We start from the raw sequence: 14,149 nt of genomic DNA on the forward strand, positions 1-14,149 counted from the left end.
AAACCCAGATTTTTCTCAGCTTAAGTTTGAAAGGATGTGGTAGTGCTTACCGAATCAATCTGATCTAAAGAAATCTTCCCAGTGTTTCCCTGCATACTGTAATCTTGACCAGTGTAGGAATGACTAAAAAAAAAAACAAAGAACAAAATATTAAGAAAGGATTTTTAAAAGACTTTTGATCACTTAAAAGGAAATTTTTCATTCTAATAAGACATTTTACATATATTCCATAGCAGAAATATAGTCAAGTGTTTTAAAGACATTTAATAAAACACATTTAATTAACATCTAAAAATAATACAAAAATATAGTGACAGTCTGGATCCCCTGATTCCCAATCTAGAGCACTACTTTCATTTTTTAGAATAATCATCCAAATTGTTAAAGTTCAAATCTCTGCTACTTATCCCTTATTATTAACATGGTAACACAGCAAAACAGAAACTGGGACTTAAATCAGTACTCATCACTTAACAGCAGGCCCTGAGCGAGTTACCAAGATGCTCTATACCAGGTTCCTATCGGTGGAATTGAGACAACAGGTCTGCTTTCAGGGCTGACAGGAGGTCTGCACTGAAATCATTTTTGTTAAAGGGCCCAACAGTTATTGCTTATTTAACTAAATAATATTTTGATAGCTCTTTATGTACAAGAAGTCTTCATCTGCATTCTCTAATTACAATCATTCTGAGAGAATGCTTTTATTCACATTTGGCAAATGAGGAAATGGAGGCTCTGAGGAGTTAGAAACTTGTTAGGATCAGAAATTAAGTTAGCAGTGCAGTGGAAACTAAACCTTTTGACTCTTAATTCCCCATTTCCTCACTCTGCCACACCATCCTGTTCCCTATACTAAACTTATAAATAAAGGTAGTATTGTTTATGAATTAGGAAATATAACTTGATGTACACTACCTAAAGCCATCCACCTTTGTAATTTTTCATCTCCTTGACATAATATGCTATTCATGCCCAACTCCATGAACACAGAATCAGGTACATTCAAATGTGACAAAGGAAAAAAAAAAAAAAAAAACCTACGAGAATACACAGAAAACCAGAATCAAACCATGGTTTGTGCAGACATTACACCTAAAGAGAAATCCTGGAGTGAAGTACTGCCACGTCCTGCACGGCCAAACTTGCAGTACCGGTGAGGAGAGAGGGGGGAATAGAAAAGACTCACACATGTAGATTGTGAAGATACATGGTTGGGATCAGGTGGAGTGTTAATCTCTAATGGAGAAGCAGATCTAAACAGTTACACCAGCAATTTTTACTTATATATGTCTCATTATCAGGTTAAAAACTATGTAAGTATTATTCTTTATACTCAAGAGAGTTTCAGAACTAGAAACATCTATGCAGCTTTTCTACAGTTGTAATGTGCAATATTAGGAGCTTTCTGTACTGCTTAAGGAGGTCCAGTGTTTAAAGTTACTGTTAAGCAGGAAGGCTCAGGAGTAGCAGAACTGGTGAAACACTGAGGTTGTCTAGCATGAGAATTCCTCTATCCCTGGGAGCAATGTGACTGAGATCAAAGTTGAAGCTTATAAGCCTCTTGCACAGAGCCTCCTCAGGCAGGGCTTTACCATGTCAGCTAGGCATCCTATGCCCATGCACAGAAACTTTCCCAGGCACCAGGTGTGCCACAGCCATGAGGTCAGAGACCCACAATCTCTGTCACCACTACCCATAAAGTATCATTAGGATTATAAAGAATGATAGGCTCTCTACCTGCTCAGTACAGATTCTTCCTGCTGAACCACCTACAGACTCATGATGCTCTAGACAAAAGCCATTTTCCACAATTTTACTGATGAAACAATGGGTATAAAATTATGAAGCAAATTACAGTAGTGTTGGGATGCTGCAGCAACTAGCTAGGGGACTTCCCATTGTCCTCCTTCCATGGGCTAAGAAGGGCCTGAGACTTACTGAGAGCAGAATGAGGGAAACCAGAATATGCAACCCCAAAATATGAAGGATAGATGAAAATGAAAGCAATTTAAGAAAAAACAGATTTAGGAAAGATCTCTCCCATTCTAAGAACAAGACATAGAATTACATAGAAAAAAGTTGTCCTGACCCTCATCTATCAGGGACAACAAAAGTTAAAACACTGAAGACAACTTCAGACCCTTATCTAGAAATGGTCCCAAAGGAATCTACATGAACAAACTTTACTAACTACCCTATCTGCCTTCGTACATGTCATTACCCTCTGAGACTCAAGGTCCTTTTCCTTTGTCTTGCCATTTCTCTAAAAATGCACTGCCCTTTTTTGAAGATACTATAAAAGTTGGGATTCAAAGCCACCTCTCTGAAAACTATTCATTCCCTGGATGTCTCCCATGTACATATGAAATATAAATGTTAATAAACTTGTTTTTCTCTTGTTAATCTGTCTTTTGTTAAAGAAATCTATTCCAACTAAGAACCTACAGAGGTTGAACACATATTGAACAAAAAATTATTCTTTCTTTGCAATTTCATGTTCTGAAACATATCTGTCTCTTGTATTATTTCTCCCTTGAGTAACAAGTTTCTGTCAACTAATGTATCATTTGATTTGATTTATTCCATTAATTAGAGTAGCACAAAGATACAAAACTCATACTAAGTTAAACCAATAGCTGTCATTTAACTTTAATTTTACATTTTAATACAGAGTATAACCAGAAAATTATTTCAGTGGAATCCCAAGAATAAAAATGAACTTCACCTTCCAATGTATTTTACAGTGGAGCAAAGAAGCAACATAGGACAATAAAAATAGCAGTAAGCAAGGAATTTGAAGACCTGTTCTTGTTTTTGTTACACAAATGAGGACAAGTCACTCAATCATCCTGATTTACATTATCCTTATTCATAAAATGGCATTAATAATGTCAGACATTCCAGGATGTAGCATGCATATAATCCCAGCTACTCAGGATCCTGGCTGAGGCAGGAGGATTGCAAATTCAAGGCCAGCCTGGATAATTTTGTAAAACCTGTCCAAAATAAAGCTTAAAAAGGGGTGCTGATGGGTCCGGGTTTGTGGCTCAGTGGTACAGCACTTGCCTAGCACGGGTGAGGTACTGAGCTCGATCCTCAGCACCACATAAAAATAAATAAAACAAAGGTATTGTATCCATCTGCAACTAAAAAATATATTTAAAAGGGGGCAGGGGGCATGGTGGTGGTATAGTTCAGTGACAGAATGCTTACCAAGCTTGTACAAAGCCAGTACAATCCCCCGTATGGCCAAAAAAAGGGGGAGAGGAGAAAAAAAAAAAAAAAAAGCCAGACCTATCTACCTAACAAAAAGTGCGTTGAGGAAAGCAAATGAAATGAAATTATTTGACGTGCTAATTAAAATTGGTAAAGAATTTTCTAGTACACAGAGCAATTCTAGTCTTCACCAGTAAGTACATAAATAATGGGATGTAAGGGAGGCCGCATGATCCTATAGAGCAGCCATCACCCAGCTGGGAGATATTAGGCCATGCCATTGACACCTGTAAAGCCTCAGCTCTTTAGTCTATAAACTGAAGGTCATGTTTACAATGGTCTAACAGAACTATTCAGAGCAAATAGGTTAACAAATACAAAAACTCCCTGTAATGTTAAAATGATGTACTATCATGCTTATAGTTATTGAGTAAAAGGGAGCTAAATCATTCCTATCCCAGAAGGAAGCTGTTCTAGTCCCAGATTAATGCAATACGCTAACAATAAAGAGAAAGAGATATAAAAAAAGATACACATTTGCCTGCCTAAGAGTATAAAATGTTTGAATTCAGAATGGGATTTCTCATCTATTACCAAAAGGACTTATTTATGTCTTGATTAGAGGAGTTAATAGTTAATAAAATATCACAGCTCTTTAATACATATTTTAACTAGTAATAAGATGTAGCTGAAAGGTTTGAGGTTGTTGGATACAACATAAAATACATAAAGGTCATGAGAAGCATTGTGCCCCATACTCTCTATAGACAATGAGAAACCATGAAGATATTTGAGGTGAGAGCTGACATAAAGAATTTACATTTGAGAAAGAAAACATTATGGGAGAATGACTAAAAAGGAGAGGAATGAGCAAGGAAAATTAATTAGAAGAATAATTTTAATAATATTAGGCAAGGAAAGTTAAGAGCCTCAAGTAAAGTAGTGGCAACAGATACATTCAGATTTTTCTGGAAAGGAATGGATACAACTTGATGGAAGAGATAGAGGAGTAAGAATAACACAGAAGTTTCTAGCTGAATAACTTGAGTGCTCTTAAGATACCATTTCACTTTCCACGGAATAAAACCCATTTAGCTAGATTTAAAATGTCAATATAAATTGAAATAAATATGTGAAGTCATAGGCTGTCTCCAGGAGAATTGTTCTTCCTACAATATTCACAGAAGCTCAAAAATCAGAAGAAAAGAGAATAATGTTGCTATAAAAGAATTAAAAATCCTTAACAATTTATGTTAGCTAATCAAATGGGACCTTTGGCTTTTGTTTGGAGGTGCCAAGGGGTGTTTCTAAAGCAAACTCATAACAGGTCACCAAGAAAAGTGAGACACATCACTGCTACATTCAGACCTGTCAGCATTATATAACATGCTTTCAAATGAACACAGATGCTACATTAATGAATGGTTAACAACAAAAAAATCTAACTAGATACCAACATGCAAACTCAGCAGAAAATATTGTTTTCAGTCCATTTAAAATAATTGCAGTTTTTTTTAACATGGGGGATTTTAATATGCATAAAAGTTTTTCTACTCCTAATATTTCATAAAAGAATAAAGCAAGATATATCACAAATGTTTTTAATACATATTTTTAATGCACTAAAAACCATTTTATGGGTCAAAAAAATTCAAATTATAGGCCTAATCACTATTTTACCAAATATATAGAGGAATGTTTGATTAGCTAATCAGAGAATCTTGAAAAAAAATCAAGATTGGATCTCCACAATTCTCAGTTTAGCCGCTAATTTGCCACAAGTATAAAAGGAAAAAGGCAAGCCAATCTACACACTAACTTGTTTCATTCATAAATACGGGTGGTAAGGGATTAGGAACTGCATGGATTTACTTGCAATTTCTATGCATGATTGATCTTTTATTTGGTAGAACTTGGGTAAAACGCATTAAGGGTGAAATGTCAGTTTAGTTATAGAAAAGTAGTGAAAACAATAAAGATGTGGTTCAGTGACTATTCAATTATATAAGAATACTATCTGAAGACACTAGGTTGTAAAAGGATATGGCATAGTTTTGCTAAGATGTAACACTTATTGCATTGTACCTGCAAAATAAACACCTTCACTGACCAAACAGAACCAACTATAAAACCCAGAATAAGCTTTTATTTTCAATGCCACTAGATTGTCACTCTCCTTAACAGTCTCCCCCAACACACACACACACACACACACCCACCCTAGTTGTCCTTACCTGGACGTAACACATTCTAATTGAAACAACAAAACAGTGTCAAGAGTCCTAGATCTCTCAACACATACTCATGAAGCACCATTTTGACCAAGGAAAGGTCCAATCAATAAAAAGATCCATGGAGTACAATAATGCTCAAAACAATTGTTACAAAATCCACAGGGAAATCTCTTTCAAATGAAGGATGGAAGGAGAACACAGGCAATGTGAAGCATCAAGGGTTTTGAGCAATAAAATGACACTGAATACAGAGTTAGCTTTACAGACTACATACAGGATTCTAGAATATTTTTAGAATGTTACTTCAATGACTGACAACCGGTCTAGGCTGAATAGAGAAGCATGTTAAGTCAAAAGAGCAAGGTGATGTGGGAGACTGGCACAGAAGGCTAGAAGGAAAGATGATAATCAGAGGAACTGAAGGATAGGGGAGTAAGTTAGAAGAATTAGAGATGGCAGTCAGAAAATCATGTTAAGTTTCAGACTGCAAAGTAGTATATCATGAGTGCAAAAAAACTCAAATATGGCCAGGCACCACAGTGCACACCTGTAATCCCAGTGGCTCAGGAGGCTGAGACAGGAGGATAGCGAATTCAAAGGCAGCCTCAGCAATGTCGAGGTGCTTAGCAACTCAGTGAGATACTGTCTCTAAATAAAATACAAAATAGGGTTGGAGATGTGACCCAGCAGTTGAGTGCCCTGAGTTCAATCCCCAATACCAACCAACAAAAAGCCCTAAAATGTCTCGTGTTTTAGTATTTTAGCATTTGTAGCTTAAGAATTCCGTATCCATTAAAACATTCTGAAATTTGGCCAAGTTCATAAAAGTATGCAATTTGATTTTATGAAAGTTGAGTATTAAAGGAAGCATGTGATAAGGAGACGGCATTTTGGAAAAATAAAAAGGTCTATTTTTCTCAAGATCTGAAGAGTTAGCATTTAGTAGATAGATGGGCAAAAAGATAAGCAAAGCCAAGAAAATTTCTAAATCATAGTTTACAGATGAAGGGGTTAGTTAAGACAAAAAGACAAGAAAGGCAAGGGGCAGAAAATAACAGATTAGGTAGGTAGGAAACTAGATAGGCAGGGAGATGCAGGTCTGTAAACGAAAACCATTAAAATAAGAAAGAAACTTTCATCCTATTTCCTTTTGTAATAACTTAGTGCTAAGTCCGTTTTAGTGAAAAAGTGAAGCTATATCAAGTTGTAAATACTAAAGTATCCATAATAGTATTTTTAAGAAAACAGAATTTTGCAATGATTAATAACAAACTCTTTGCTTAGAAGTAATTTAATATTTGTTCCTATTTTTTGGTTTTGTTTTGAAGTGATGGTCATAAAATACCTAATCTATGATATAAAACCAGTTTTACTGTACATTTGTTCAATAAACTTACATATAACTTAATTAACTCAGTCACACCTGAGGAAGTTGTTCCTCCCTTATTGTCTTGTTTACCAGTAAGAGGTAAGCACAGCTATACTGATAGCTTAAAAACACAGTAAACAGAATATTGTAAAGTTGAACTTCAAATTATTAAAATTGTTAAAGGAAAAAGGTAAGACATCCAAAATATCCAAAACCTATTTATATAAACAAATTTATAAAAATCTATTTTTAGTCTGATTATAGCAATCCAATATTGAGGAATGCTGGATTTGAGGGATGACTGAAACAGGAAGGCACAATTCATCACATGCACACTGAACCAGAGGTTTCCCACAACACTTTCACACAAATATCTAATTTACAGAATAAAAATACTGTGGACATATAAAAAGATAAATCTGAAACAGATATATCTGCACACATCTGATCTGTAAATCCTAAGTGAAAGGCAGACCTACTCCGGGACTTTTTAGAAACAGCAAAAATTTAAGTCCTCTTCAATGCACCACGAATATCAATATGGGCACTGAAGCACTCAACAGGGAATTGTTTTTGAGTGTTGAAACCAAGAGTTGAAAACAAAAAGCAGAAATTATACGAAAGTGGATTTGTGGGTCTCACGGCAAGATTAGCTGGTTAAGAAAAAAAAATAATAATCTTTTCATGCTGAGGCACTGATCGTTAACAGAAGATGGATCATCACACCTCAGCTCCAAGAGTGGTATTCACAAGCTCCACTACTGTGACATAAATGCCACAAGGCATAACTGACAAAATGAGAAGGCAAAAGTCAGCTTTACAATGGTGATTACATCTCCAATCATTTTCTCCTTTTCAGACTACCGATGAAAACTTGAGGGAGTAAACAGAAGTAGGGGGATCGCTGCCACAGTTTAGGAATTAGCTACAATTCACGTGTATACCTTCTTCAACTTCAGTTTGTCCAAGACAATCATGGAGGCATAAATGAACATGGCAGTAACAAAGAAGAATGATTAAGAGTATAGGTTCCAGAAACCAATAGTCCTGGGCTTGCATGCACTATCTGTATGACTCTTTTAATCACTGGTAAATAGGGATTATAAAAGAGATTACACCACCATCAAATGGCTGTTGTGAAAATCAAATTAAGATGTCTATAGAGTATATCACTATATTTTTCACTCAATTGTAATCATCATCGTCGTCAATGCCTAAATTTATTATACTTAAAACACATTTTTATTGCTTTTCTCTATTCTTAATATTCACTAACTTCTTCCCATAAATTCCAGAAAAATATAATTTATAAACTTTCTTAATACTATCATAAAATATTTAAGCTTGAAGTAGGAGGACATACATTGTACTTGGAATAACCTGATATCTGAAAGATTTTTGTGAGTATATCATTATAGTCTACACTTAGACCTGTCGGAAGTTTCCCAAGTGCAAAAATTCAACATTGTGTGAGAGATTTAAGTGAAATTCAATTTTGTAGATCTGCACTGTTATAGAATCCACTAGTCAAATGTGACTATTGAGCATTAGAAATGTACCTTAGTCTGAATTGAGATGTTCAATAAGCATAACATATGGTTTACTATGAAAAATAATTGTAAAGTACTTCATTAGTAGATGGTCATATCAAGGTCTCAGCAGCAAAATGCTCTGCCTTGCACATGTGAGGCCCTGGGTTCAATCCTTAGCACCACTATATACAAAAATCATAAATTACATATTAAAATGATATTTTGATACGAGTTCAATAAGATGTGGTATAAAAATTAATTTCACGGGTAATTTAAAGTTACACATGTGACTCACACTGATTGTTTGCATGTTTCCACTGGACAGCGCTGTTGTACAATGAGGATATAATGACATGAGACAATCAAATGATTCTCTGAAGGACAGGGTATATCACAGAGCAGTCAACTGTCCTTACCCTGACTCCTGTTTGCCAAATTAAGATCAATCTCTGCCAGCCATGAGCAGATAAAAACTGGCACAGGCCCTTACAGGGAGCACTTCAAGTCTACTACAAATGTTTGTTTGCACAACATTTTACTGGGGAAAAAAGGTATTTAAACTTAGCTATACCTGGCCATTTATATCATTAGGGATGTAATCTTGAATTCTCATTAGTTTGGAGGTAACCTAAATGCTTTCTTGTGGGGGCTGGGAGGGAGCTGTGAAACTTTCCTATTGGAACATTTTGGGGCTGCTTTGTTCACTTCAACATCTAATTGCACCTGTCCCTTCTCATATTCAGAAGTCAAGCAAGGTGGGATGCAAATATGGATTATAGCAAGATCCTAAGCCACAGCAAAAAAAATTCCTCTCTCATCCTGGAGAGGTGCCTCTATGCCTTCCCTCCCCACCAACAGAGATTCAGAGGCTTATAAAAACAATAACATACAAAACACATTTCCTTTCTTTGTCAAGCATTTCCCAGTACTCTTGAATCTAAAAAAGTTAACATTATTTATTCTTTTCTATCTGGAAGGCTATAGTTTATCATATTTTTTAAAGGAGTATAAAACAAAGCAGTAGAGAAAGCAGCTCAGGTAATCAAAACTGATTTCTGCATCAAAGAAACACATTTATTTGGACCATTAAAATTAGCTAAGACACCTTTCAAAATAAACTGCAATCTCCTACATCATACTTTAAAAACATACCAAGTTCCAATATAACCTCTTCAAATAAAGCCAGGTGTAATCATGGCACAAATGGAAAAACAATTTCAAGAAGAGTAAAACAAATGCTCTGTAAAAATGATCTATGTGGACGATGTACAATCAGTTTTAACCATCTTGGACATTAAAAAAAAAATACTCTGTCCACATAAACTAGGCCATTCAGACATTCAAAATGCACAATCCCTGCAGTTTGGATTTTTTGGGTGGGCAGGAAATCATGGAATCCAAAACTACAATATATCATTTCCTGTGGTGAAAGATATCACAGGAAAATTCACTCAACAGTCATCACCACTGAAATTGAAATGAGTTTCTTTTTACAGTTAAGTCTAGTAAATGGTACCTAACTTGTGTTCGTCCAGGTGATTTTTCCCTGCAGTTATTCCAAATGAGAACACAATCAATAAAATTCTGCTTTAAATTGAATGTAAATTATTTTTCCACAAGCATGAATTTTACTCAATTTTGTTTTTTAAATCTCCCCAGAAAACTCCCAGACAGTATTCAATAATCTATATTTCTGTATAACTGGGAGAAATTGTGATTCCAAGAGGCTCACATATCCAATAAAAATCATGACCATATGGGTTTCCATATTAGGTAAAAACTATAAATGGTATAACTGCTACTTTATTTTAGGTTGGTCTCATCTTCCCCCATGTGATCCATATTTTTCAATTTATTCCAATTTATAGCCACAACAATCTAATGAACAAAATAGAACTAATGGTGCATCTCATGTTTCTGTATCAAAAATATTTGAACCTTACATTTATCAAAAGTCTTTGAAAGGTGTGCTTGAGATGGATTTCCCTGTATGTAAAGTAAGCCTCTATAAAATTGATTATAAAGTAAAATACATACACTCCTATAGTTTGTATTCAAACTACAGCCATACATAGGTATTTTCAATTTACACATTTAAGTCCACCAACAAATCTCTATTTTCATGAGGAGATTCCTTATATTTCTTTACTCTATATTCTTAGTGTATATACTGAAAATACTTCCCACAAATAATTTGCAGGGTGTGCAAAGCTTCTGAGAATAGCTATTAGCTTTATGGCATTCTAGCATTATCCCCTCATGTCAGTTCCCTCCAAATAGTAGAGCACTAAGGACTTGCATGTTTGGGAGTTTGGGCTTTTTGTTGGTGGTAGAGGTGGTTGGTTGGTGTAGGAAGGGACTATGAGCAGGCAATGAGCATCATTACTAAAAGTCATAATCCAGAAATCACATTATATACTTTCTTCACATACCTCCAAAGTCTTATAGGCAAGCCTCATATGCTGAGGCCTCATAATATTTAAGGATTTTGTTTCATAGATCAAAACAGCAAAGTCTCTAATAGTTTTGCTTTTGTTTTAAATAAAAGTCTTCACCATTTGAGTACATCATTGGGAAGGAAAAAAAGAAAGTGTACTTTTAAGGTCACAGAGGAATAAAAATTACACTCTGTCCTCCACAATTATTCCCGATTCCATGAAAAAGGGTCCCAAGTCCCCAAACTAAATACAAAACCAACATTGAATTTCTGCAAAGGTTAAGAGTTTTTCTTTGTGAGCTTGCCCTTGGAAATATCAGAAAATTCATCAACTGTTTGTCCAAATTAGCATTGTATTTAGTCTCAACACTTAGCAGTTTAAAGACACTAAATAAATGGCAAATTTTTAAAGCCTAAAAGTGTTTTCTATTATTCATTCATCCATCCAGTCAAGTGTTAAGACCTTGTTATTCCAGCCATTTTTATAATTAATGGGGAGACAGTGGTAAACAAGATGGACAAATAGTTTTCTTTCTTGGAGTTTATATTCTAAGCAAATAAACAAATGAATATTATTATAAAAATGATCATGTAACTACTGATGTTGCTACTTAGAAAATATAGTGAGATAAAACATTTGGAAAGTGATTTCACACTGGATGATTAGGAGCTCACCTCAATAAGATCTGAGGAAATAGACTAGTGTACATATCTGATAACTGTTCCTAGTGTCCTCCATTAGACTGAATGTATGCAATAAATCAAAAACTAAGGTAGCACTTTTAAAAGTAGGCTTTATTTAACTTGTATTATCTTTCCAAGCACTACTTTCTAAATAACAATTAGAAACAACTGAGAGGGCATTACACCTTAGGTGTGGCTTGGTAGTCTGTTTTATCTCAGCCCAATTTATTGAATTCTGTTTTCACTGAGTGAATGCAGGTTAATTGGTTCTGCACACGAATACCAGGCCACATGTGGCAACAGTCCAATCAGAAAGATTCTGGACAGGAATCAGCTTACTAATTGGGCAGCTTTAAGTATTCCTCCTCTGTGAAGTCTTTGTTACAGTCCTGCATAAGTGCACATAGCTCAAATGCAAAGAGGCAAAATCCATATAAGGTTGAAAACCACCCTGGTTTAGGAGCCTCATGATCCTATGTAGCCACAACATGTTATAACAACTTGAAGAGACAGTTGCTCCATGGCCACCTCAGATTTGGAGCTCTGAGCCCCAAATTTTTGATATTAAAAAAAACTCCATGATTTAGCAAAATTTCAAATATTACGTGAAACTATATTGTCCAATACAATAATCATTAGCTATAACTGGCTATTGAAATTTAAATTTTAATTAAAACTAAATATGACTTAAAATTCAGTCCTTCAGTTGTATGCGCCATATTTCATTCATTCAATAGCTGTATGTGGCTATTGGCTACTGTATTGAACAGCACAGGTATACGACACTCCCATCTCCACAGAAAGTTCAATTGCAGACACTTAACAAGTTACTTGGTTATTGCAAATATATTACAGTAACTACCATAGTGCTTTCTCAGGTCTTAAGAAAGTTATTCCCCATAACATCGTTATCATTTTGTGGTTAGTACTTTATGACTAACAGTGTAAAATAACTAATTTTCCCTATTATTTAATCAGAAAGGAGTCAATGTTTTAAAATCATTAAAGAAACTTAATGATTACAGATAATAAAACTTGAAAAGCTAAGAAATCACAAATTTTGCTTTCCAGGAAAATTGCCAGCATCGACAACCCAGAAATTCCTAACAAACTCTGAAGTCACAGGACTAAGAGAAATTTAAAATGTCTAGTTGGAGAGAAGCTGCAAGACTACTGTGACATTCAAAGATTTGTCATTTCCATGATACTGTGTGTTCCCAAGGGTCACAATATAACAGTCATGATTTGTTCTAATGACTTTAATTAAAATTTTTGTCTTATATACATTAATTCTTATAAAGACAAATATGTGTTACTGGTACGTATTAGGAGTTCCCTTAATATATGCTTAAAAAAATAAATTCTTGGGATGCTAAAAGGTATGTAAGCAAGTATTATCAAATGGCTCTCATACTAAGTACTTCCATAAGTCACAGCCGCTATGTACAACTCCATCACAAAGTCATTTACTTACAAAGTATGTATTTGCCTTGACTAAGTAGTCAATTGAGACAGGAAAGATTTTTCTATCTTCTATATTATTAAAAAGCAAATCAGTAACTTGTTTCTATTTCTATAAAAAATCATTTTAACCCATTTCTCAATTTTAAGACATTAATATTAATTTAACCTAACTACAAAAACCTAAGAAAATTCATTATTCTGCCTAAATTAATAAGAGTGAAAAAAATTACTTGTTAAACTGATCAAAAGTGATCCAAGAAACTTTCACTCCCCATCCTCACCACTACCCCCACCAAAAAAAAAGAAAAAAACCCTCACTATAATAGACTAGATCAAAGATGCTCCAAATATGTCCATATTTCCCTGGAACCCATTAATTCATTGGATTACACGGAGAAAAGGCTTTGCAGGAATAATTAAGGGTCAAGGTATTAAGATGAAGAGATTATCCCAGATATTCGGCAGGCTTATATGATCACAAAGGCCTATAAAAGCAGAAAACACTCAGGTTGGGGGCAAAGGGATATAGCAAAATAAGTTAAACTTAAAGCATGAGAAGATTCTGTGGAATCCCAAAACAAGGACAACAAAGGCCTTGAGGAGCTCATGGAATATGGGCAGTCTCCAGAAGCAAAGAAAGGGGACCTCTGTGCCACTACTGCAAGGAACTAACTTTGGCCAAAAACATAAATAAGCTTGGAAATATAGTCTTCTCCAGGGCCTCTAGTAAGAACATAGCCCTCAGATACTTTGGCTGAGACCCATGCCAGTTTTCCAACTTATAAGACTATATGTAGTAAATGGGCATTATTTTAATCCTCTAAATTTTTTGTAAAGTTACAGCTATATTCGAAAACTAATAACTCACCAGGTTTTATTCTAGTCACATCGAAAATCCTAGTGTCATTTCTAAATATACACACATGTATTTATTATATTTACATAGACACGGACACTTAAGAACTTGTGTGTTTTGTTTTTTTTTTTTTTTTTAATTTCTAAAGGACAGTTGGTAAGATGGCTATAAAGGTTCTAGTCTAGATACTAGTAAAGTTGAGTTAAAACTTTCTGAATTCCATCTTTTTGAAGTGAGTGGTTCTCTTGTTAAGCTCATTAACACATTTTCATCTGGGCAATCTGACCCCTTTGACTAAAGAATGCTCCTATATCTTCAAAGATATATGCCACCTAGTTTGCTGTTCTTTGTTCATAT

At 34.8% G+C, this 14,149-nt stretch overlaps 1 protein-coding gene across 4 annotated transcripts in view; it reads right to left on the minus strand.

Moving 5' to 3' along the window:
- Window positions 1-14,149, minus strand: part of Prim2 (DNA primase subunit 2) — a 279,302-nt gene that overhangs the window by 86,684 nt on the left and 178,469 nt on the right. For all 4 annotated transcript variants that reach the window (XM_027938281.2, XM_027938278.2, XM_027938279.2 and 1 more), the window contains one exon: window positions 51-123. In XM_027938281.2, coding sequence (XP_027794082.1) covers window positions 51-123 — 73 coding nt within the window. The remainder of the gene's footprint in view (window positions 1-50; window positions 124-14,149) is intronic.

This window comes from Marmota flaviventris, chromosome 6 (assembly GCF_047511675.1).
Source record: "Marmota flaviventris isolate mMarFla1 chromosome 6, mMarFla1.hap1, whole genome shotgun sequence".
Classification (NCBI taxonomy): domain Eukaryota; kingdom Metazoa; phylum Chordata; class Mammalia; order Rodentia; family Sciuridae; genus Marmota; species Marmota flaviventris.